This window comes from Pelodiscus sinensis, chromosome 22 (genome assembly GCF_052426305.1).
Source record: "Pelodiscus sinensis isolate ZL-2025 chromosome 22, ASM5242630v1, whole genome shotgun sequence".
Lineage (NCBI taxonomy): Eukaryota > Metazoa > Chordata > Testudines > Trionychidae > Pelodiscus > Pelodiscus sinensis.
In genome coordinates this window covers 8,083,249-8,107,904 of record NC_143073.1, presented here as the reverse complement: position 1 = coordinate 8,107,904, position 24,656 = coordinate 8,083,249, and the positions used below count along the sequence as shown (strand labels likewise).

Genomic DNA, 24,656 nt, shown 5'->3' with positions numbered 1-24,656 from the left:
AACTAGTTTCACACACACAGAACGGGAAGTGACTGTCTAGGAAGGAGTACTGTTGAAAGGGATTTAGGGTTCATAGTAGAGACATAAGAAAGACTCAACAGATTTATAAGGGAGTAAGCTTTCATGGGTAAAACCCACTTTATCAGATGAATTGGAGTGGGCATTACAGAGGCAAGGATATATATATATACACACACACACACACATACAACAAAAGAAAGAAAGAAATTACTTATCAAGCTTAGGACCAGTGTTAATGAGGTGCAAAGTGGCTCATTCCCAGCAGCTGATGAGGAGATGTGAATATCAAGAGGGGAAATTATCTTTTTAGTGGGATCACCACTCATAAATCCTTATTCAGTCCTAATTTGATTGTATTCAGTTTGCAAATTAATTGTAGTTCGGCTGTTCCCCTTTGCAATCAGGTTTTGAAATCTTTTTGTAGAAGGATGCCTCTTTCAAATCCATTACTGAATCATAGAATCATAGAACTGGAAGACAGTAATAGAAATGTAGCCGTGTTAGTCTGGTGTAGCTGAAGCAAAATGCAGGACTATGTAGCACTTTAAAGACTAACAAGATGGTTTATTAGGTGATGAGCTTTCATGGGCCAGACCCACTTCCTCAGATCAAATAGTGGAAGAAAATAGTCACAACCATATATACCAAAGGATACAATTTAAAAAAATGAACACATATGAAAAGGACAAATCACATTTCAGAACAGAAGGGATATGCGGGGGGGGAGGGGGGGAGGAAGGAAGGTAAGTGTCTGTGAATTAATGATATTAGAGGCGGGGAAAGTTAGATGTCTGTGAGCTAATGGTATTAGAGGTGATAATTGGGGAAGCTATCCTGGTAATGGGTAAGATAGTTGGGGTCTTTGTTCAATCCGCCCCCCGGAGAGTGTCGAATTTTAACATGAATGACAGTTCAGAGGATTCCCATAGAACTGGAAGGGACCTCAAGAGGTCATTGAGTCCAGTCCCCTGCCCTCATAGCAGGACCAAGCACTGTCTAGATCAACCCTGACAGGTGTCTGTCTAACCTATCGCCAATGATGGACATTCCACAACCCCCCCTGGCAATTTATTCTAATGTTTAACCACCCTAATAGGAAGTTTTTCCTAATGACCAACCTAAACCTCCCATTGCTTCTTGTCCTACCCTTTTAGATACTTGAAAACCGCTATCGTGTCCCCTCTCAGTCGTCTCTTTTCTAAACTAAACAAGCCCAATTCTTTTAGTCTTCCCTCATAGCTCATGTTTTCTAGACCTTCAATCATTTTTGTTGCTCTTCTCTGGATCTTCTCCAGTTTCTCCATATCTTTCCTGAAATGTGGCACCCAGAACTGGATGCAATACTCCAACTGAGGCCTAATCGGTGCAGAATAGAGAGGAAGAATGACTTCTCATGTCTTGTTCATAGGGTTGCCAGGTGTTCGGTATTTACTCCGACAGTCCGGTATTCACATCACCCATCTGGTAAAAAAAATCCAGAAAATACCAGACATGTAAAATGTCTGGTATTTCCTGTTTTCCTCAGACGGACGCTTGACAGGGACTATTTAAAGGCGCAGCGTGCTTTTTTTTTTTTTTTTTTTTTTTCTCTACAACTTTAGTCTCCCCCCTTTTTTTCCTCTCAACAGATTTTTTTCCCCTGGTGGTGGGGGTGGGGGTGTTTGGTATTTTGTGTTAAGCCATCTGGCAATCCTACTTGTTCACAATACTCCTGTTAATGCATCCCAGCATCATGTTTGCTTTTTTTGCAACAGTGTCACACTGTTCACTCATATTTAGCTTGTGGTCCACAATGACCCCTAGATCACTTTCTGCAGGACTCCTTCCTAGACAGTCATTTCCCATTCTGTATGAGTGAAACTGATTGTTCTTCCCTAAGTAGAGTACTTTGCATTTGTCCTTATTAAACTTCATCCTATTTACCTTAGACTATTTCTCTAGTTTGTCCAGATTGTTTTGAATGTTGACCCTATCCTCCAAAGCACTTGCAACCCCTCCGAGCTTGGTGTGATCTGCAAACCTAATAAGCGTTCTCTCTATGCCATCATCTAAATAGTTGAAGAAGATATTGAACAGAACCGGTCCCAAAACAGACCCCTGTGGAACCTCAGCACTTATGCCCTTCCAGCATGATTGTGAACCATTAATAACTACTCTCTGAGAATGGTTATCTAGCCAGTTATGCACTCACCTTATAGCAGTCCCATCTAGGTTGCATTTCCCTAGTTTATTGATAAGAAAGTCAGGCGAGACCGTGTCAAATGCCTTACTGACATCTAGGTATATCACGTCCTCCCTTATCCACAAGGCTTGATATCCTAACAAAGAAAGCTATCAGATTGGTTTGACATGATTTGTTCTATACAAATCCATGCTGGCTGTTACTTATCACCTTATTATCTTCCAGATGTTTGCAGATGGATTCCTTAATTACTTGCTCCATTACCTTCCCTAGCACAGAAGTTAAACTTGACTGGTCTGTAGTTTCCTGGGTTATTCTTATTTCCTTTTTTATAGATGGGCACTATATTTGCCCTTTTCCAGTCTTCTGGAATCTCTCCTGACTCCCATCACGTTCCAAAAATGGTAGCGAAAGGCTCAGCTACCTCCTCTATCACCTCCTTGGGTATTCTATCAGGCCCTGGTAACTTGCAGACATCTAACTTTTCTAATGTTAGAAAACGTCCAGGGAGGTTAACATGTTCTCCTACAGGTTGATGTGTGTTACCTTTCTTGATGTCTGATTTGTGTCCATTTATCCTTTGGCACAGAGACGGTCCGGTTCAGCCAATATACATGGCAGAGGGGCATTGCTGGCACTTGATGGCACATAGCAGGTTAGTGGATGTACAGGTGGAAGAACCTTAAGGCAGGGTTGCATGAAGAGCTTCCCAGATGGAGATTTCAGATGCCTCAAGTCTCTGGTTCTTCTGGCTTTGCTTCAAGTCTCCAGCTGCCTACCAAGGCTGCTGCTGCTGTGTAGCATGGTTTTGTGCTTCCAGCAGTGCCATGCTTGAGATGCTGATGACAGCTCTGTGATGAACACAGCCCTCTGCTGGTGTAAATGGGCACAGCTGCACTGCGGTCAATGGGCCCTTCTCCAGTGGGCGTAAATCGATGTATCTCCAATGACATCAGTGGGAGCCGCGCTATTTTATACCCGCTGGAAAGCTGGACCACGAGCAGTGGAGCTAGGTAGAACACTCTGATGGGTGCTATAGAGGATCCTAGATCAGCAGGTGCTTTGTGACATCCTAGGGTTGCCTGCTGCTTGGATTCCTTCCTCAGGATGGCTCAACCCACCCCCTAGATCCTCTCATCTCCGAACTCTAGTCTCACCTCTCTTATTTCCAGTTGTGTTAACTGGGCACCTGCACCAGTGGGTCATCAGAACCAGAGCCGGTCTTAGGGGCCATTTTCAAGGGACCACCAACAGAACCGGTCTTAGGGGTGGGCCGTGACTGCATTTCGGATTTTGGCTCAACCTCCCGAATCCTCCCCCTGGTTTCCCTGGTTACTCCCCAGACCCCTTTTTTTCTTCTTCTTCTTTTTTGAAACCAGCTGGCAACCCTACGGGCAAGCCAGGCGGTCACCGTTGGCCACCAATTGGTAAGGACCGGCCCTGATCAGAACCCATTAACCATTCCCATCTGGTGCAATCCTTACTAACATATTGTGGGTGCGGTTTCAACCAAATGCTGCCAGCCAGTTTTGGGAGGAGGGTATTTGTAGCTCTAAAATAGCATTTTGGGGATGACCAACTCTCATGCTTCAGGAGGATCAGCTGATCAGTAGTACAGCGGCCAGGAAGGGGATTCCAATAACGAATGTGGCAACAGCAGACCATCCACCTGGTGCAATAGGGAAGGTTCCTCCTTAAATCGGAGCTGTCAGATTTTGGCTGCTGGAAGGGGCAGTGGCCAGATACACTGTGGGAGAAATTGACTTTCCCTGGAGCAACGTATGTCGAGAGCGCACGGCAGTCTTTCCACGGGCTCCAATGGGCTTTGGATTGGTTCGGAGGAGATGTGGGTCAGAATGGCGTTGACATCTACTCTGAATTCCTCCGACACTGTGGCTGCAAATAAAGACAGGCTTGTTCGTTGGGACCACTCTGTTCTGCTGAGCAGAACAATAAAGGGAAAGATGCTCACAATGGGAAATTGTGCTTCCTCCTTTCTCATGAAAGGGGGAAAGACAGACAGACAACTGTTTACTGATCTGGTGCTGGAGGGAGGGATTGAGAGAGATAGGGGAAAAGGAAGGTACACAACCCATTTGGGAGCAAGACACTTCTGATGCTGTCCAGAGAGCGCTGCGGCCACATCTCCCCCAGCAGACGTCATTCTCCGGTTCTTTTCTCTCCTCTCCCAGCGCAGGCAGGGCCTCTCGCAGCCCATGATGCCCGATGCCAGGAGACGTGCCCACTAGCCGTGGAAGGAGCCAGGAGCCGCCTCTGCCAATGAGCCCCCCGGCACTGCAACGGCAAGTTGGGTCTTTCCCATTCCTCCCCCGCCCAACAATGGGACGATTGTGATGGAGATGGGACTGGGTTTTTGCAATCATGCGTCATGCCAGATGTGTAATGGGGTTCTGAGTCACCCCCATGCCAGCAGTCTGGCCCAGGCAGGTGTGCAGTGCAGCAGCAGGCAGCGGAGGAAAGCGCGCAAAGGATTGCTTTGTTTTTCCCGGCCCGGTTCGGAGAGGTGCGGTAGGTGTGTGGGTGATTTTCCTGTGAACGTATCAGGTACAGGACTGGCCCCGGAGCTGGTAGGTAAATCCCTGCAAATCCCCAGACATCTGCTTTATAGTCACAAGCATCTGCGTTCCAGGATGCAGATGTGGTCGTTTTTTTTGCCGCCTTTGCGCCTGGCGTGGGACTCCACGTATTGTGTATCTGCGCAGGGCTCTGCCGGCGAGAGAGGGGGCTGGTGCAGCCGCATCCCAAAGATGGAGCGTGGCTCGTGAGTCGGATGCAAGCTCATGATCACGGATTTCAATCCCTGTTTGAGTCCGAGGGGGTGAGAAACAAGAGGGGGGTGTCTGCCGGGCAGCACAGTCGAGCGTTGCGGCTCTGGCATGGGAGAGGACAGATGTGGGTCATCTCATCTCAGATGCCAACCTGAGGGTCTCCCCTCCCACCCCCCATCTGTAAGAGGTGGTGTCTGTACAGCTCCATGGGTCCCCAGTCTGGCTTCAGACCTCTCGCTGTTGCTGTAACTAGTCAGAGGCAGCGGAGTCAAAATCTTCAGCCTTATAATGCCGGTTACTGTGAGCTAGTGGGAGCTCAGCCAGTTGTCCTTCTGTAGAGGGCAGGGGCTGAGTTTCATTTAACTTCACCCTCCCAGCCACACATCAAACTCCTTTGCCTCTCCATCCTCTCTCTCCTGCTATCCCCAAAGGGATCTAACGGTGGGGGCGGTTCATAGGCAACGTGAGAAGAAGGATCAGAAAACTCAATAGGCAGGGCAGGAGTGTCTAGTGGGTAGGACGCTGGCCTGCTAATTGATCCTTGGCTCAGTCACTTCCCTTCACTGGTTGCTCCCCCACTCCTGGCTTGTCTATGTAGCTGGTCAACTCTTTCTCCGTGGGGCCTGGTTCTGGGTGTCCCATCGTGGTAGCACCTCGGAGCCCTACCTGCAGGCCAGAATCCCATGGCGCTTGGTGCTGTACATCCATGGAACAGAAAGACACAGACCTTCCAACCACCAGTCCCTAGGACTCCAGAAACTTGTTTAACCCCCTAGAGCAGGGGTGAGGAACCTAAGGCCCAGGTTCTCCAGCTCAGGGCTCTGGGTTCTCCGGATCTAGGGCTCAGGGCTCTCCCCGCCCAGCATTGGGGAGTCCGCGCTGGTGCTTCAACTCCCCAGTCCTTCCCCCCCGCCTCCCCGAGTTGCCTCTCGTGGGGCTGGAGCACCAATATTGGCTCCCTGTTGTGCAGGGGGTGCCCCAAGCCTTGCGAGCTGGAATCAGACAAACCAGAGCCGGGTCTGACCCATGGACTCTGTCTTGGGTGTGGGGGGGAGGAAGCAGCTCCCCGGGCTGCTGCTCTCCCTCCCCCCCAGCTGGCACAGCAAAGCACTGCCTGTTCCTCCCCCGCCCAACACTAGCTTCCTCCCCCCACACTGCTCCAATTAGCCATAATCATGGGAACTGCCAGGTAAACTCCCCCCATTGCCCAACCCCCGCACCCCCACTCTGCTCCTGCAGCCTTGCTCCCGCCCAGACCCCATGCCCCAAGCCTGCTTCCTGGCAGCCCCCTCCCATGCCCTGAACCCCTCCGTTTTGGCCACGGCCTGGAGCCTCGGAAGGCCCCACAAAATCTACTAGCCCAGACTCCACAAGGCTCTGGTGTACGAAGGGCGTATGTGTGTGTGTGGGGGGGTGACTTTCTGCTTCTGAGATGGGAGCGTCTCATTTTTGCGCGGCCCCCAACTGATTTTTCTGTGGGTCAGCGGCCCCCGGCCCCAAAACCGGTTTCCCGCCCCTGCCCTAGAGAATCAACCCACGCAAAATCCACAGGACGATGCAGTTTGTGTTGGTTTCGCGTCGTTCCTACCCAAAGGAGGTATGGCTCATACGTTCGGGAGCCATACCTCATACGTTAGTGTAGAGCCGGAGGTATGGCAGGGCAGTGAGATGTTCTATAGCAGGGGTGGGCTTGGCATTTTTGAAGTAGCCCCAGGCCACCCCAAAAGGGGCAGAGCCTAAACGGGAAGGGGTGGGGGAGCCCCTTTGTCCCCTCTTCCCACTAGGCATCCATGCCCTGGAAGAGGCTTAGCATGCTCCCATACCCCGAGGCCAATCAGGGCCTGGGGGTGGGGGAGTGCGGGAAGCTTCCCCCTGCCCTGCAAGGAGCACGTGGCACTTTGAAGTGCTGCGGGCTCCTTGCAGGGCCAGGGCAGAGTGAAGGAAGCTTCATGCAGCTCCCTCACCCCGAGGCCCTGATTGGCCGGGGGAGCGCGTGATGCCTCCTTCGCTCGCCCCCCCACCCTGCGAGCAGGATGGAAGTAGGCTTCGTCTGCTTCCCTGCCCCCAGGCCATTTAAGACCTGAGGGTGGGGGAGCGTGCAAAGCTTTCTCCACGCACCCCACTTTGGAGACCACTGGTCTAGACTACAGGGTTTTTTCAAAAAAAATCACCTGAGTCTAGACTGCAGCCACGTTCTTTCGAAAGTAAATCGAAACAACGCGGCACTTTTTTCGATTGCGGTAAACCTCAATTTATGCGGAATAACGTCTTTTTTTGAAAGTACTCTTTCGGAAAAAGGCGCTATTGAATGCAAACTGTGCTTTTTCAAAAGACAGCGTCTAGACTCTCTTTGGAAAAAGCGGCTCGCTTTTTCGAAAAATCTGCTTGTACTCTAGATGCTCTCTTTCGAAAGAGGCTTGTAGTCTAGACATAGCCTTACTGTCTGTAACATAGAGGCTGCTAAAATTCACAGTATGGGATTAGGAGAGGCTTTCAAGAAAATAAGGTGCCTAAATTCCATTGGCAGCCAGTAGTATTGGTGCCCCTATAGCCCCTTTGAAATAGGGATGTAAAAGTGTAACACCCTTACTGGCATGCTTACCAGTTAACCAGCAGGGTGTGGGGGGCAGGACTTTGGCTGCCTGGCTGGAGCAGTCCCTGCCCACGGCACAGCATGGTGGGACCCCCAGAGTAGCCCTACTTTGAAAAATCATGAGGCTTAATTCTTTGTAAAGTACTTTGACATCTCTGCATGGGGAGATGCTAGAAATGTGCAAATTATTTGTTCATTAATGGAACCTTTCGTAACAGGGATTATTGGGGTTAATTGGGGCACAGAGGGATATTGAGGCAGAATTTGGAGCAAAGTTCCAAAATCTCTAGGGAAGTTGCCTAAACCATGTCTTGGAATATGATCCCTGTGAAGAACTGTTTTTCAGTTCTCTGTCTGGGTTGAAAAGAAAAATTGGGTGGTCAGAATTGTTTTGGGACAAATAAAACATTCCATCTATGAGCCTGTTAGAATTTTTCAAATAACTGTCCAAACAAAAAGTTGTTTCGAACTGAAAAAGATCAAATTGTGTGGTTTGGTAAAAAAAATTCTTTTGGTTTTTACTTTTTATGGCCAAAGCAAATTCAGCACCGAGACACGAAATGTTTAGGTTGACCCAAATCTGCATTTGCTGGCACAGAAAAGTTTGGCCAAAAATTTTCCCCTGCTCTAGTTGAAACCAGCCACCTGGACATGTCCTACTAAGATGTCAGGGACAGCTTGAATAGGCATCCAATAATGCTCCTTAGAGAGTAGTTATTAATGGTTCACAGTCATGCTGGAAGGGCGTAACAAGTGAGGGTTTTCAGGGGTCAGTTTTGGGACCAGTTCTATTCAATATCTTAATCAACATTTTAGCTATTGACATAGAGAGTAGGCTTATAAAGTTTGCAGATGATACCAAGGTGGGAGGGATTGTAAGTGCTTTGAAGGAGAGGGTCATAATTCAAAACGATTTGGACAAACCACAGAAATGGTCTGAGGGAAATAGGATGAAGTTTAATAAGGAGAAATCCAAAGTACTCCACTTAGGAAGGACCAATTAGTTTCACACATACAGAATGAGAAGTGACTGTCTAGGAAGGACTGCAGAGAGGAATATAGGGGTCATCGTGTACTACAAACTAAATATGAGCCAACAGTGTGACACTGTTGCAAATAAAGCAAACATGATTTAATGCATGATTTGTGGATGCATTAACAGGAGTGTTGTGAGCAAGACACAAGAAGTAATTCTTCTGCTCTGCACTGTGCTGATTAAGCCTCAATTGGAGCTTTGTATCTAGTTCTGGGCACCATATTTCAGGAAAGATGTGGAGAAATTGGAGAGGGTCCAGAGAAGAGCAAACAAAATTATGAAAGGTTCTTGAAAACATGACCTGCAAGGAAAGACTGAAAGAATTGGGTTTGTTTAGTTTGAAAAAAGAAGACTGAGAGGCGACATGATAGCAGCTTTCAAATACCTAAAAAGGAGGAGGAAGAAAAATTATTCTCTTTAACCTCTGATGACAGGATGAGAAGCAATGGGCTTCAATTGCAGGAAGGGAATTTTAGGTTGAACATTAGGAAAAACTTTCTAATTGTCAGGATGGTTAACCACTGGAATAAATTACCTAAGGAGGTTGAGGAATCTCCATCACTGGAGATATTTAAGAGCAGGCTAGACAAACATCTATCTGGGATGATCTAGATCAGTGGTCACCGACCAGCAGATTGGGATCTATTGGTAGATCTTGGAATCTCTGATAGGTGATCCTGAAAGTTTTGGCAGGGAGGCTGTCAAGTGCTGGCACTTTGTCTGCCCCCCCTGCTCTGGAGCCTGCAGCGTGCTGTGCAGGGCACAGAAGGAAGGGGAGGGGAGTTGCTGATGTCAGAGTGCCCCTCCTTCCACCCTGTACCCCATCTGCACAGAGCAGAGGGGGGCAAGGATGGAGTGAGTTTTCCGACTGCTTTGGGAGTGGTGCAAGGTCACGGCAGGGGTGAGCCTGTCTTAGCCCCCTGCACCACCACTCAGAAGCCACCTGTGGTAAGCAGTGCCCAGCTGGAGCCTGCATTCCGAACCCCGGCCCCCAGCCTGCTAAAAGCGAGTGAGATGGGGGAGGGAGGAGGGAGTGAGCAGGGGCGGAGCCTCAGAGAAGGGGCAGGAAGGAGGCGGGGCAAGGGTATTTGGGTTTGAGGGACATCCTGGATTTCACTTAAAAATTCAAGAAGTGATTTTGTGCTTAAAAACTTAGGAGACCCCTGCTCTAGATGGTGCTTAGTTCTGCCGTGAGGGCGGGGGACTAGATTCGATGACCTCTCGAGGTCCCTTCCAATTCTATGATTCTAGGAATGCGCAGGGCTCTGCCCAGCACTGGAACAAGATGGGGAGCTGGGAGGGAAGGGACGGAGACCACAAGAGCCTTGTACGACTGGTCTGGCCACCTGGCATGGATTGGCAGTGGGAGAACCTCAAGCACGCAAGCCTGTTGTGGGTTTGCTTTGAGCCTTGGGTGGGCACGCAGGCCAGTTCCTGTTTCGCCTGGAGTGGGTCAGCCTCCCGCATGGCCTTTTGCTCTTCATACAAGAGCCCAGTGGGAGGTGAGTGGGGAACCCATGGGCCGGCTGCATTGAATCCTATGTCTCTCCACAGCACTGGAGTAAGAAGTGGCAGGTGACCCCCGGGGAGCACAACAGAGTGAGTATTAGAGAGAAACTCACATCCTGTTATTAACCATTATTATGAATGAAACAATAACTCCTGGGGCCCAATCAGTGCCCTCTGGGCTTGGTGCAGCACCAGCCAATAACACATACACTCAAACCATGGTTGGTTCTATTCCACCCCTGGCTCTCCTGCAGCGCTGAAACTCAGGGAAGATCCGTGCAAAGTGCTTCATTTAGGAAGGGAAAAAAAATAATCAAACGTATCACCTGACCATGGAGAGTAATTGGCTAGGCAGCCGTCCTGCTGAACAGGATCTGGGGGTGAGAGTGGAACACACATGGAATGTGAGTCAACAGTGCGACACAGTGGCTGAAAAGTCCTTGTGGGGTGGAATACCTGGAGCATCGCATGTGTGGCAAAGTTCTGGCTGTGGCTTGTGGGTCCTGTGCTCCTGAGGTGGTTATTACATGCCTCAGAGGCTCGCTGCCACCCCGCTATGCTGCCTCCTGTGTTTTTCTAGAGGTCAGGGTTACAGCTTATTGAGCCATTTTCCATCATTGGCAAAGTCAATGAATGGGGAGGGGGAGATTCCACTGTAATTCCTGGACCCCCTTTTCTCAGAATTAGTTCTTTCTGCAGTGCGGGGAGGTTGAGGTGAAACCCAGGCCTGACCACTCCTGCAGGTTCCAGCCTTGGGACCTTAGGCAGTGGAAAATCATACAATCACAGAATCATAGAATACTAGGACTGGAAGGGACATCGAGAGGTCATCAAGTCCAGTCCCCTGCCCTCATGGCAGGACCAAATACTGTCCAGACCATCCCTGATAGACATTTATCTAACCTACTCTTAAATATCTTCAGTGATGGGGATTCCACAACCTCCCTGGGCAATTTATTCCAGTGTTTGACCACCCTGACAGTCAGGAACTTTTTCCTAATGTCCAACCTAAACCTCCCTTGCTGCAGTTTAAGCCCCTTACTTCTTGCTCTATTCTCAGAGGCCAAGATGAACAAGTTTTCTCCCTCCTCCTTATGACACCCTTTTAGATACTTGAAAACAGCTATCATGTTCCCCCTTAGCCTTCTCTTTTCTAAACTAAACAAACCCAATTCTGAGGTTTTTCCCGTTAGCCCCAAGACAACAGCCTTTTCCCTGGGCCACTTCCCCCAATGCTCCCTTAGCACCTTTCCTCTGGTAGCTCACTGAATCTTTCCCTTCCCAGTTTCTCCACAAACACACTTCCTCCTCTCAGTCTGTCCCTCTTCTCCTTCCCCTTCCTTACCTGGGGAAACCTTGTGTAGCAGCTCTCCTGGCTTTATTTGCCTGCAGGTGTCTGATTAGCGGGCTCCTTCAGGCCAGCTAATAATTAGCCACAGGTGTCTATCTGCCTTAATTATGTGGCAGCAGGCTCTAAGAGTTCATTCAGGGAATAGAAAACTGTTTAAGCAATGCTCTGTATATCAGCCCTCCGTTAGAGTGTGACAGCCAGCTAGTCTGGGTTTGTCACACGTGTTAGACACAGAAGATCATTGTCCGAGTCTGTGTGCAACTGTTCAGGCTGTGGCTGGGGTACTGTGTCCAATTCTAGGCCTCATACTTTAGGAAAGATGCAGGTAAGTTGGAGAAAGTCAACAACAAAACACAAAAAAACAAAAAGCATCTAGTAGAAGGATTGGGGGGGGGGGAATCCTGACCTGTCAGGAAAGTCTGCAAAACCTGGGCATGTTTAGGCTCGAGAGAAGATGGAGGTGAGACCTGATACTGATATATTAAGTAGAATCATAGAAGATCAGAGTTGGAAGAGACCTCAAGAGTCAATGGCTGTGTCTAGACTGAATCCCTTTTCCATAAAAGGGATGCAAATTAGACACATCGCAATTGCAAATGAAGCGGGGATTTAAATCCCCCCCCCGCTTCATTTGCATAAACATGGCTGCCGCTTTTTTTCTGGCTCGGAGCTTTGCCGGAAAAAAGCGCCAGTCTAGACGGGGATCTTTCAGAAAATAAAGTCTTTTCCGAAAGATCCCTTATCTTGCGCAAGGTAAGGGATCCTGTTCTTGCGCAAGAACCCGCCAGTGTAGACAGCCCATGTCTGGAAGGTTTTCAGCACAGGCTGGACAAATGCCTGTCAGGGATGGTCTAGGGTAGGGTGATTCGGTCCTGTCTCAGTGCAGGCGGCTGGACTTGTTGACCTCTTGCGGTCCCTTCTGGCCCATCATTGCTCCGATTATAAAAGGGGGGGGGGACAAGGATTGCCCCATGTTTAAGCTGCTAGTCGGAGAGGTGACTGCCACTCACTGTGGTGTCATGGACTCCCTGTGAGCAAATGCTCTGGCTGCTTGCAACAACTCTCCCTCAATGCGCCTCCATCGCACAATTCTAACCCAGCCGAAGTTCTTCTAAATCGCGACGGGAGCAAAAGGACTTGACGACGCTACAGCACCACCCTGCCTGCTAGAACCAAATCTCATTCCTTCCCCAGGCCCGTTTCTGGCCTCACGTCTCAGGATGCACCAGCTGCTGCTGCTGGTTTCAGTCTGCCTCCCTTCTCTGCCTGCTGCGTTCGCTATTTACCAGAGGAGGAGTGGGGATCCAGGTGGGTAGCCATGTTCTCTTCCTCCCAAAGACCCTGCCAGCTCCTTTCCCCTGCTCCCCTTTCCAGCACGGGGCCGTTGGACTCTTGCTAGGCCCCTGCCATCTGCCTTACTACGGAGCAGTTTAAGCTGAGGGGCATGGTCACAGAGGGGGGGTGGGTGGGAACAGCAGGAGGTCATTCTGAGGCGTGTGTTGGACAGTCAGAGCTGGAGTAATAAGGGAGGAAGCAGGCTGGGGCTGAGAGCAGGAGCAGGGCACGTGGAAAGGGACCTCCAGACTGGGAGAGTAGGATGGGCCATGAGTCAGAACTGCGGGGTATCGGGGGAGCTCGGGGTCGGAATAGCAGGGGGGGCTGTGAGTCGAGACTGAGGGGGTTGGGCAGGGCTAGGGGATCAGGGCTGAAATTGCAGGGGGGGCTGTGAGTCGGGGCTGAGGGGTCTGGGGGCTCAGGGCTGCAATAGCTGGGGGTCCGTGAGTCAGGGCTGAGAGGCCTGGGCAGGACGGGGGGTGCCGGGCTGGAATAGCAGGGGGAGCTGTGAGTCGGGGCTGAGGGGCCTGAGCAGGACGGGGGGTGCTGGGCTGGAATAGCAGGGGGCTGTGAGTCGGGGCTGAGAGGCCTGGGCAGGATGGGGGGTGCCGGGCTGGAATAGTGGGGGGGGGGGGGCTGTGAGTCGGGGCTGAGGGGCCTGGGCAGGACGGGGGATGCCGGGCTGGAATAGCAGGGGGGCTGTGAGTCGGGGCTGAGGGGCCTGGGCAGGACGGGGGGTGCTGGGCTGGAATAGTGGGGGGGGAGCTGTGAGTCGGGATTGCAGAGCGAGGAGCAGGACTGGGATGTCCCAGGAGTATTTGGGGCAGCCGCAAGCAAGGCTGGGGTTCCACCCTCCTTCTCCCGCCGGTGTCTCCTCCCAGCCCCCACCCCGCGCCTGCAGTACTTGCTGGAGCCCCTCCATGAGGTGGTGCAGGCCCAGCGCGGGGCCACGGTCACCCTGCCCTGCGTCCTGCGGGCGCGGCCCCCCCACTACAAGGTGAAATGGAGCAAGGTGGAGCCGGCCGGCCTGCTGGAGAGCGTCATCCTCATCACCAACGGGGTGCAGCACAAGGCCTACGGGCCGCTGGGGGGGCGGGCCCGGCTGAGGCGCGGCCACCGCAACGACGCCTCCCTCACCATCGCCGGCGTGGCGCTGGAGGACGAGGGGCGCTACCGCTGCCAGCTGGTCAATGGGCTGGAGGACGAGAGCGTGTCGCTGACGCTGCAGCTGGAGGGTAAGTCCTGGCCCCCTCAGCGGCCTGGTCAGGGTCCCTCTCCTGCCAGCAATGGCTCCCTCTCCCTTTAGGGGAGAGACCCTCTTCTGATGGGAGCCCTGGGGGAGGGTGGGGAGCAGGACGAGCTGTGTCCCTGGCTGGGATCGCTCAGGGGGAGTTGGGGGGAACTGCATCCTCTGGTTGGGGGCCCTTGGGAAGAGACAGAGGGAGCTGTGTCCCCTGGTGGGAGCGCACGAGGGAGGGGATTTTAAAATCCCTGGGCCACTCCCTTCCCCTCTATCCCCGGGTCCTTCTTCTATGGGTGAGCTGGATCCTTCATTACTTAGGGAGTCCCTGAAGCTGCTCCTCCCTATCTCCCAGCTGTGTGACCTTGAAGAAGCCACCGCCCCCTCGTTGTGCCTCAGTTTCCCCACCCACCCTCTGCATAGTCAGCCTGCGAGCTCTCCAGGGCATGGGCTCTCTTGCTCTGGGTCTCTGATCTCATAAGCCTTCCATGCCTGGCTGTAACAGAACAATGTCGTGAGAGTGTCACCGGAGGCCAGCAGGTCTGGCCGGGAAACAGAATCCCTGTCCCAGAGCGAATTCCGGAATTTCGAACGGAGTTTCTGTTCCGGATCAAAAATGTGGAGCCTCCCGCTGGTACACCCTGGGCCGGCCCGGAGTTACAGGGCTTGTGGGGGCTCAGTGCTTGGTGGGGGGCATTCCAGGAAGGTTGGGGGAGGCCTGGCCCAGAGTTTGGGCAGTGGAGCTGGCCTGGAACTGGGTAATGGGGAGGGGACCCAGCCCAGTGTTGGGGCCACACAGGTCTCCCTCAGGTCCAGTGGGAAGGGGGAGTCACACAGAACATAAGAACGGCCCTACTGGGTCAGCCCAAAGGTCCATCCAGCCCAGTAGCCTGTCTGCCGACAGTGGCCAGCACCAGGTGCCCCAGAGAGGGTGGACCGAAGACAATGATCAAGCGATTTGTCTCCTGCCATCTCTCTCCAGCTTCTGCCAACAGAGGCCAAGGACACCATTTTATCCCCTGGCTAATAGCCTTTTCTGGACCTAACCTCCATGAAATTATCTAGCTTCTCTTTAAACTCTGTTATAGTCCTAGCCTTCACAGCCTCCTCTGGCAAGGAGTTCCACAGGTTGACTATGCGCTGTGTGAATAACTTTCTTTTATTAGTTTTAAACCTGCTACCCATTAATTTCATTCGGTGTCCTCTAGTTCTTCTATTATAGGGACTAATAAATCACTTTTCTTTATCGGCCCTCTCCACACCACTCCTGATTTTATAGACCTCTATCATATCCCCCCTCAGTCTCCTCTTTTCTAAACTGAAAAGTCCCAGTCGCTTTAACCTCTCCTCCTATGGGACCCGTTCCAAACCCCTAATCATTTTAGTTGTCCTTTTCTGAACCCTTTCCAAGACCAAAATATCTTTTTTGAGGTGAGGAGACCACATCTGTACACAGTATTCAAGATGTGGGCGTACCATAGTTTTATACAGGGGCAGTAAGATATTCTGGGTCTTATTTTCTATCCCTTTCTTAATAATTCCTAGCATCCTATTGGCCTTTTTGACCGCCGCTGCACACTGTGTGGAAGTTTTCAGAGAACTGTCCACAGTCCTCACATGATGGTGCCCCCCAGCCCTGGAGGGCCTGGGAAAAAGGCGGGGTTGTGCAAGCCTCCCACCTCGGCATTCCCTGGGGTGGGGGGCGGGAGGGGCAGTGTAGGCCTCCCCCGGGCCAGCGGGAAGACGGGACAGCTGTGCCGGTGCCACCACACTGGGCAGCCCAATGATGAAGGAAGTAGGGGGCTGCTGGTAGGTCTGGTGTGGGGCTGCTGGGGCTGGGCTGGCTGCCCCAGTGGTGCTTGGGGGGCATAATGGTGGGGCAGGGTTTTAGCCAGGGAGATCACTTACCAGTGACAGGCAAGATAGTGAGCCCCATCCCCAGCTGGCCACTCCACTGGTGGTGCAGCTGCCCCCAGTGGTCACTGCAGCTTAGCTGATCCCTGCACTCGCTGCCCCCAGTGGTGACTGTGAGGATTGCGTCCCTCCTCTCTCCCTCCTCCCTTTCCATGTTATGGAAAACTATCAGATTCCAGGCACATCCCATTTTCCTGGCACAACCAACCCCTGGCCTTGTTTTAAGTTAGAAGAGGAAGCTTCGTAATGAATTTGGTGGTCCTAGCTCTTACGGCTTAGGAGGAGTTCTTGAACAAATGGACTCGTCGACAGACACACAGAAAGACAGGTAGCCGCCACCCCCCCCCCTGCCGCCTCCCAATCCGCCTCCCAGAATGCCATCCCCGGCGGCCGCGGCCCCTTTCCCACCCTGACCAGGAGGCACGGGGAAAATTAAAAAAAAAAAAGAAAAGAAAGACAGACACACTCCCACGTATATCTAAATAATCGAATGTAAGAAGAGTGGGCATAAAGCGAAAGGAGAAAGTTGCAGGGAAACGGCTTCCCGCTGTATGGAAACGAGAAAGGCAACACCAATTGTGTCTTGGAAAATGCTGTCGCAGTCGACTAGTTCCTGCCAATTTTGATGGCGTCAAAACTGCATTTTTTAACTGGAAAAATTTGGGGGGGAGGGGCGCAGAGGCCAGCACACTGCACCGAGATTCTCACGTCACTGTCTGATCCCAGAATATGGACTCACTCCCCTATTGTCCCAATCACCCAGGTGTCGTCTTCCCCTACCAGACCAGCCAGGGACGCTACAAATTCAACTACTTTGAGGCTAAACAGGCTTGTGAGGATCAGGACTCCAGGCTGGCTACTTACCAGCAGCTCTACGCAGGTAACCAGCCTCTCTGTTTCGCCAGCCTCTTTCAGTGGCCAATTCACAGACTTTGCTCTAGATCAGTGGGTCTCAAAGTGTGGTCCGTGGACTGCTGTCTTGCAGGTGGGCCGCAGGCTCGGAGCTCGCTGTCTCTGCAGCAGGGAGCCTGTGCCAGTGCTCCAGCCCTGCGCCCCCGTCCCCACCCTCCCCCCTTCCTTGCAAGGTTGGAGCACCATCATTGGCTTCCCCACGGCTCAAATCTCATGGGCTGGATCCAGCTTACAGGGGAAGGAAGTGGATCTGTGCACTGCCGCTCCCCCTGCCTCCAGCTGGGGGAATGACGTCAGCGCAGGAAACCCTTTGCCTGGAGGCTTTCTCTGCTGCTCCCATTGGCCGGAATCACAGCCAATAGGAGCAGCGGGGGCAGTGCCTGGGAGCGGCAGTGTGTGTGGAGCCAGATAAGTGCCCCCCATCCCTTTAATGCCCAGATCCTGTATCTCTACTGCCCTCCTGCACCCAACTAGACCGTGCAGTCCTACCCTGTCTGCACCCATTTTATCATCATGGATGGCTGGGTGGTGGTCCGCAGAAAGGTCTGCATTGAGCACAATGGGCTAAAAAGTTTGAGAACCCTGCTCTAGATAAACCAATGTTTATCTCTGTATTGCTGTGGGATGTTTTACCTGGCTTACAAATGCTTGCCTGGAAAGATCTGAAACAACAGGGTAATTGTTACAGCCACCATCAGATCTGGGAATAGGACCCAGGAGTCCTGCCTCTCCAATCCCCTCTTTTCAAACCACTAAGCCACATTCTGCCACCCCACAGCTGGGATGATAAGCCAGGAGACTGGAATCCCCAGCCATTCCTCTAATTCCTGGACCACACTTGCAGCAGGAGCTGGGAATAGAACCCTCTCCCCTGCGCAAGATACAGGCCGAGGGAGAACCAGGCCTGTTATTAAGGTATCAGACCTACCTGGTTCCTATGCACTGCTGCCCACAATGTGCTGAGCTTGCCTGTTTCTTTTCTCCCACTAACCCACAGCGTGGACCGAAGGGCTGGACTGGTGCAATGCAGGCTGGCTTCTTGACGGGACTGTCCACTACCCCATTATTAACCCTCGCGAGCCCTGCGGGGGGCATCTCCTCCTCCCAGGAATCCGGACCTACGGGGCCAAGGACAAGCAGAAGGACCGGTTCGATGCCTTCTGCTTCACCTCAGCGGTGAGGGGTATGTCCCGAGGGAGCGCGGCTGCTGTGTATGACGAAAGACTCCGCTAGCCTGGTCCCCGCGTCTGTCTTGAGTCAAGCTCACTCATCTGTCTGGTCTTGTCCCCCCTCCTTCTCCCTTTCTGGGTCAGCCTATCAAACGTCTGCTCAAGGGCGGAGTTTGGGAAGGTCGGGGGACAGCAGCCATGGATTTTGAAATAACGGGCATGCTATTCCAGCATCCTTGTAACCCTCATTCCACGAGGGTTAAGGGACTTGTCGGAATAGCATTTTATTTTGAAATTTGGCTCTGCGTAGACAGCGCCAAATTTCAAAATAAGGTATTTTGAAGTTACCTCGAAATAAGCTATGCAAATCGCGTAGCTTATTTCGAGGGAAGGCTGCTGTGTAGATGCACCCTAAGTCATCTAGCTCACTGGTTTTCAAACTTTTCTCATGACCCAGTTGAAGAAAATCGCTGATGCCGCGACCCAACATCATGTGACTGGTGTGTGGCCTCCAGGGTGGGGCTGAGGATGGGAGCTTTGGGCTGTAGGAGACTCCAGCTTTGGGCGGGGGCAGGGCTGGTGCAGGAGGGGCTTACCGTGAGCAGCTCCGGGTCAGTGGTGCAGCGGGGGGGCTAAGGCAGCTTCCTGCCTCTCCTAGCGCCGCAGACCATGCTGCCCCCAGAAGAGCCGGCAGCAGGTTCCCAGCCAATGAGAGTGTGAGAGTGTGGATCTAGTGCTCAGGGCTGGGGCAGTGAATGGAGCCCTGGGTGCTCTCCCCCACCCCGGCCACACCTAGGAGCTGGACCTGCTACTGGCCGCTTCTGGGGCACAGCACAGTCTGCGGTGCCAGGATGGGCAGGGAGCTGCCTTAACACCCCCATTGCTCACCTGATCCCCCTGCAGCAAGGAGACCCAGCGCCGGACATTCCACCCCCCAGTCCTGGGGCGTGGCCTGTCGTCTGAAAACCACTGGCCTAGTACACACCCAGGAGCTTTGTGGGTGGGTTACACCCTGACCCTCATCCCTCCCCTCCTCTCTCCCCAGGCCAGGTCTATTTCATCCAGGGCCACCTGAACTTCAAAGAGGCGGGGCAGGCTTGCCACAACCAAGGGGCCACCCTTGCCAATGTCGGGCAGCTCTACTCAGCATGGAAGTTCGTCCAGCTGGACCGGTGCGATGGGGGCTGGCTGGCGGACGGCAGCGTGCGCTACCCCATCACCACCCCACGCGCCCGTTGCGGGGGCCTTCCGGACCCCGGCGTCCGGAGCTTCGGCTTCCCCAACAAAGAGCAGAGGACGTACGGGACCTACTGCTTCTCGGTGAAATAGGGCTGGCGCGGGGAGAGGGGTGTTGGGGTGCCGGGTGGAGGGCGGCAGCTCTGCTCTGCGCCGGTTTCCAGCCACCTTGGGCCTGTCCAGAGTCAGGAGATCTGTCTCCCGGGTGCTTTTCTCTTTCCCAGTGGGTCTCAGGCAGCACAACACACCAGCACTCGCTCAGCCAAGCGCTTCATTGTCAGACCAAGGACTGACTGGACGGTCCATGAAGACTAGAATCCTACCCCATCCTCCAGGAATGCGGGCAGGGAGAGACAGATGGCTGCTTGCCTTTGTTCTGGGAATAGAGGAATCTACTGTCACACAACATTCGAACTCTGGGCGTAGGGCCTGTAGGCCACTTAAGCACTGACCTTTGCAGGCTTACGTGGTTCCCAGGCTGGATTCTGACCATTGTTCCAAGTTAGCTATGCACTTGAGGAGCCGCTTAAGAGAAATTCAAATGCCGCCCAGATAGGTTTTGTGTTTCTACTGGTGGTGCACATCCGCACGTGCGTTGGTGCACATAAAAACATTTATTCTACACATGGATGGAAAGGATTAGAGGGAACATTGATATTGATCCTCTTGCCCAGGGGTGAATTCAGCACAGAGAGCAAGCAACAATGAAGCAGCAAAGCTCCCAACCTCAGAACTTCTTGAGGATTTTGCTTTCCTAGGTTTTGGCCTCTGCTGTGTCTTAGCTGCTATTTGGAGTTGTCAGGAGAAGACAGAATCTTTGGGACCCAGTAATAATCCCATGGCCTGCTCCAGTGAGGTCTCTGAACCTCTTGGAGGAATAACCAGTAACTGTAGAGGTTTTAGTTTAAGGCTAACAAAAAAATGGCATTTTGTATCCATTACTCACCTATTTCCAACCAGGGTTCATTACGCCTGGAGATAAAGAATTTCCCAGCTCTCAATATACTCATGCTTGTGAAAATTCACAGCAATAGCAGGTCCACAGCTCTGATCCCTCGGCTTTGCAAAACACAGTCCCTGCCACTTGAGCTAAAAGAGAATCTCCTTACTCCGCAGCAGTATAGGGGCTATGACACACAGTTGACCCATTCCGATTCCATTCCAACAGAGGGCAGCAGTGTAATCAGACCTTCAGCTAGCTCACTACACTGTGTTCACAAAGTTCTGTTTTTTGTTGTTGTTTTTAACTCCAACACCAGTCAAGCTTTCCCCATGAAGAAGCCATTCAGTGTAAATTAAAGGCAGGAAAGCAATGAGTTTGACTAATTTTGTCCATGCAAATTAATAAAATGATGGTAAATCCACCCTAAAACCAGCCTGCCGGGGGATGCATTTTAGCCACAGGGTGACACAATCCAAGCCTTGAACCATGGACTTTCAGAGCTAGAAGACAAGTTGTACCTAGTGTGGCAACCAAAGCACAATCCTATAACAGACTGGCTAACTTTGTGAAGTAGCCACTAGCGTGGGGCCAGAGATGCCTGCGCTGCAGGTTGCAGGCACCTTGCGCTATCCAGCTTCCATGCTCAATCTGAGGCCTCATTACATTTAGGAGAAATGACCCTCCAGTGCAAGAGCGGGCCCAGATTGAGACTTTCCCAGAGTTCACTTAGGGCGGGTTGATCCTTTGCCAGCTGTCTACAGCTGAAAGATTCCGGCATAGCCTTCTTCATGCCCGTTTTCCAGCCGGTCCCAGCCACCAACTTCCCCGCACCCACTCTGTTCCCACAAGGATCTGCCCACCAACACTCCCCAGAGCCTCGCCTCTGCTTGGCCTCTTCTCCCCAAGCTCCACCCCTGCTTGCATGAGTAAGAGGAGGCAGAGAGGAGCGCTTGCTGTCGAAAACAAAAGTCAACGCCTGTGTTAGCCACCACTGCGTGCCAAGGAGGAATAGGAGTACCAAAAGCAAGCACAGGTTTGTGCATGGGACCTGCCATGAAAAATGCAGCAGTCTCCTCCGTCAGGATATTGGGTTGAATATCAACCGCAGCATAAGAGGTGGCCTCGGAAAAAAATAATACTCTGTGCCCAGTGTGAACAGTTACATTTTATGTTGCTGTTGACTTTTTTTTTTTAAAGGGAATCTTTAGTCATTAGAAATTCTTTATACACAAAAAACGTGAAAGGGAGGAAGGCTTCGGTGCTTTTCCTGCTGGTTTTCAGGCTGTTTTACAAAAAAAACCAAAACAAAAATCCCAGTTCTGTTTCCATTGAGAATTGACCCCATTGTTCTGGGATGGGATGTCTTCCATGTTGGGTTCATCCTCACTCATCGAGGGTTTGGCCCAGTCCTTCATGGAGAAATAGACAAGGAGAGGAAACATCAATCAAATGCATGTCCGGCTTGGTTTCATAGACTAAAAGGAACCATTAGATCATGTAGTCTGCCCTCCTGGGTTTGACTCAAGTATCTTCTAGAAAGGCGGCCAGTCTTGCTGTGAAGACATCAGGACCTAAAGATCCCACCACGTCCTTGGTAGTTTATTCCAGTGGGCAGCCATGCTCTTTGGTAAAAATGTGGGCCTGATTTTCAGTTTGGATGTCTCTGGTTTTAACTTCAGCCATTGGTTCTTATTCTGCCATTCCCCACTAGATTAAAAACCCCTTTGGTGCATGGTGTTTTACACGGTATAAGATACTTAAGCCAGGTCTACACTATGGGAGAAAGTCAACCTCAGATACACATCTCCAGCTATGAGAAGGGCTTAGATTGAATTTCTGTGGTGTCCATTGTATCCTCTAAACTGCACAGCTGCACAGCCCTGCAGCCAATTAGTCAGCCCTGCCTAGTCAGAGGCTCAGAGCTCCGTGCATGGAGCTGACTGTCTGGGCCGGCTGATTAATCAGCTGTAGGGCTGTGCTGCCACGCAGTTTAGGAAGAACACTGGTGATGTCCCCACTACGGGTGGTCAATGGGAGAAACTCTCCCATTGACTTCCCTTATTCCTCGTGACCTGATGGAGTACCGGGGTCGATGCCATCAGTGGTTGATTTAGCAGGTTCTTACTAGACCCTCTAAATCGAATCCTGAGAGATGGATCCCTGAAGTGTCAATCTCAGGATAAGTGAAGACAAGCCTTTAGACACTATAATCAAGTCACCTCTTGATCCTCTTTTTGGCCAGCTAACCAGATTAAAGGCTTTAAGTCTCCCACCATAAGATTTCTTTTTCCAGACCTCAAATTATTTTTGTGGTGCTTCTCTGTATCCTTCCCAGTTTTTCAACTTTTTTTAAAACTGGGGATGCAGATCTGGGCTCAGTATTCCGAGATTGGTCTCACCAATGCTAGTGTGCACAGGGGTAAAATCGCCTCCCCTTGCTCCTACTCTCTCGTCCTCTTTACACAACCCAGAATTGTCTCTGTAGCCCTTTTGCTAGCCCATTGGGCTGGGCGTTCATGAGCTCGTGAAGGCTCGGTTTTATCCCATCTCAAGCTCATGTGAGCATTTCCTGGAGCTGTCAGTCACAAGCTAGGATTTTCGAAGATGCACAGATGAGATCAATTATTTGCTTTTGCTTCGGTTCTCGCAAGTTTCTTGCAGATCACCCAATGCCACGCCAAATCCTTGCTCTAGGCTGCTCACGTAAATGTCACTTCCTGCTGCACAGCTGACAAAATACATGCCCAGAGGCATTTTTGCTTGGTTTGGGTTAGCTTCACCCATTGTCACAACTACTGTTTAGCCAAGTTCACCCCCAACAGCCATCCAGGGCCATCCCTATCAATACGCAAAATATGCAATTATATAGGGTGCCACAAAACGTGGGTCATCAAATTGCCCCAAATTTCATGGTGCCCTACGCAGCTGTGTACTGTGAATGTGGCGGCTCTGGTTTCAGTGGCCGGCCCCAGCCTCCTGCTGCCTCTCTGACCTGCTCCTGCCTCCCCCCTCAACCCCCCGCCACATACACAAACACACAGCTCTTGCCCCCATGGTCCTGGAGCACATACCGGCTGGATGCAGGTGCTCGGGCTGTGTAGAGCATCCGATCTGGTAGAAACAGCCCTGCTGCCATCCTATAGCAGACCATACCAGCTCCCCGTCTACCTCCTCCCACAGCTGATCCATTCAATTCTGTATCCCACCTCCAGCCTCTGGTGTTTTATCTGTACATGGCAAGCTCCCGATGAGCATCAAAGGGATTTTAAAGGACCCAGGGGAAGCAGACCCCTTCCTGATGCCTGCCGGCCATGACGTCACACACTAGAACATGGCAACTCAATGATCCTTCTTAGCATCTCCGCTAAGAAAGAGCTGAGCCAATCGTGTATGGCCTGGGCGTCTATTGTGATCACCTGGCCTTTGGGGGCCATGAGCAATGCAGACACCCGCCTTCCGCCCACAATGGTGAAAGGAACTCATGTTCCAGCCATGAGAGGCTCCTAGGGACCATGTCCTCAACTGATGTCCACTGACTTGCTGCCAATGGGCCAGATCCCCATATCATTGAAACGAAAGGCCCGCCATGGGCAGGCCTTTAGCCCTTTGTTCTTCAGCACTCACTCGGCTCACAGCTGAGCTGCGGCTGCTCCCACCGGCCGTCCTCCTGGCACCGAACCACGGGTGAGTGGCGCTGGGTGAAACCGTCCAGACACCGGTACCGTACGATGGAGTTGATCTCATAGCGTTGCTTTGGTTTGCCAAACCAGTGGGCGTTCGCTATCTCGGGCGGAGGGGCGCAAGACACTGAGGGAACGAGGGAGAGGGAGAGAAAGGGTTAAGATCCTGTAGACTGAGACGTTGGTCACCCCCCCCCCCCCCCCGGTGACATCACACACACACACACACACACACACACACACTAAGTATGCCCACTGTAAAATAATCCCACTCCTGTTGCCCCTGAAAACCTAGAGTCATTAGAGATGGGAGGGTATTTTCAAAATTTCACTAAAACTTTTAACCAGCATTTCTTATTTCCACACACAAAAAAAGGGGGAGGGGGAATTTTAGCCTACATTTTTGGCAGTTTTTTTTCTTATCCCAGTCTATTTATCAGTCACATTTAGTGCTTGTATCATTTCCACTCAGTTTTCTTTGTAGCTTGCTTGAGGAAATGTCTCCTTGTTCTCTTTTCATGGTCAGTCCACACAGAGGATAACAGCCCGCTACTGCTACCTGCTAGCAGTTGCTCAAGGGGCATAAATGACTACCCTGGAAGGAGTCCTGCAGAAAGGGATCTAGGGGTCAGAGTGGATCACAAGCTAAATATGAGTCAACAGTGTGACACAGTTGCAAAAAAAAAAAAAAAGTAAACATGATTCTGCGATTGGTTAGCAGGAGTGTTGTAAGCAAGACACACAAA

General features: G+C 51.7%; 2 protein-coding genes across 4 annotated transcripts in view; one reads left to right on the top strand and one right to left on the bottom strand.

The window, feature by feature from the left end:
* Positions 1-20,646, top strand: part of HAPLN2 (hyaluronan and proteoglycan link protein 2) — a 32,043-nt gene extending 11,397 nt beyond the window's left edge. The window contains exons 3-10 of one of the 2 annotated variants that reach the window (XM_089772302.1): positions 2,793-2,858; positions 4,396-4,506; positions 10,176-10,220; positions 12,676-12,789; positions 13,698-14,051; positions 16,734-16,850; positions 17,880-18,065; positions 19,097-20,646. In XM_089772302.1, coding sequence (XP_089628428.1) covers positions 12,702-12,789; positions 13,698-14,051; positions 16,734-16,850; positions 17,880-18,065; positions 19,097-19,380 — 1,029 coding nt within the window. In that variant the 5' untranslated portion in view covers positions 2,793-2,858; positions 4,396-4,506; positions 10,176-10,220; positions 12,676-12,701 and the 3' untranslated portion in view covers positions 19,381-20,646. Of the gene's footprint in view, positions 1-1,706; positions 2,859-4,395; positions 4,507-10,175; positions 10,221-12,675; positions 12,790-13,697; positions 14,052-16,733; positions 16,851-17,879; positions 18,066-19,096 lie in introns of those variants that run through there. The other variant, XM_075907011.2, reaches the window with a different exon arrangement.
* A 540-nt stretch (positions 20,647-21,186) lies between these two features.
* The window catches only part of BCAN (brevican), a 66,863-nt gene continuing 63,393 nt past the window's right edge, over positions 21,187-24,656 (bottom strand). For both annotated transcript variants that reach the window (XM_006113895.5, XM_089772442.1), the window contains exons 14-15: positions 23,855-24,037; positions 21,187-21,639 (exon numbers count right to left, since the gene is read on the bottom strand). In XM_006113895.5, the coding sequence (XP_006113957.3) occupies positions 21,614-21,639; positions 23,855-24,037 (209 nt within the window). In that variant the 3' untranslated portion in view covers positions 21,187-21,613. The remainder of the gene's footprint in view (positions 21,640-23,854; positions 24,038-24,656) is intronic.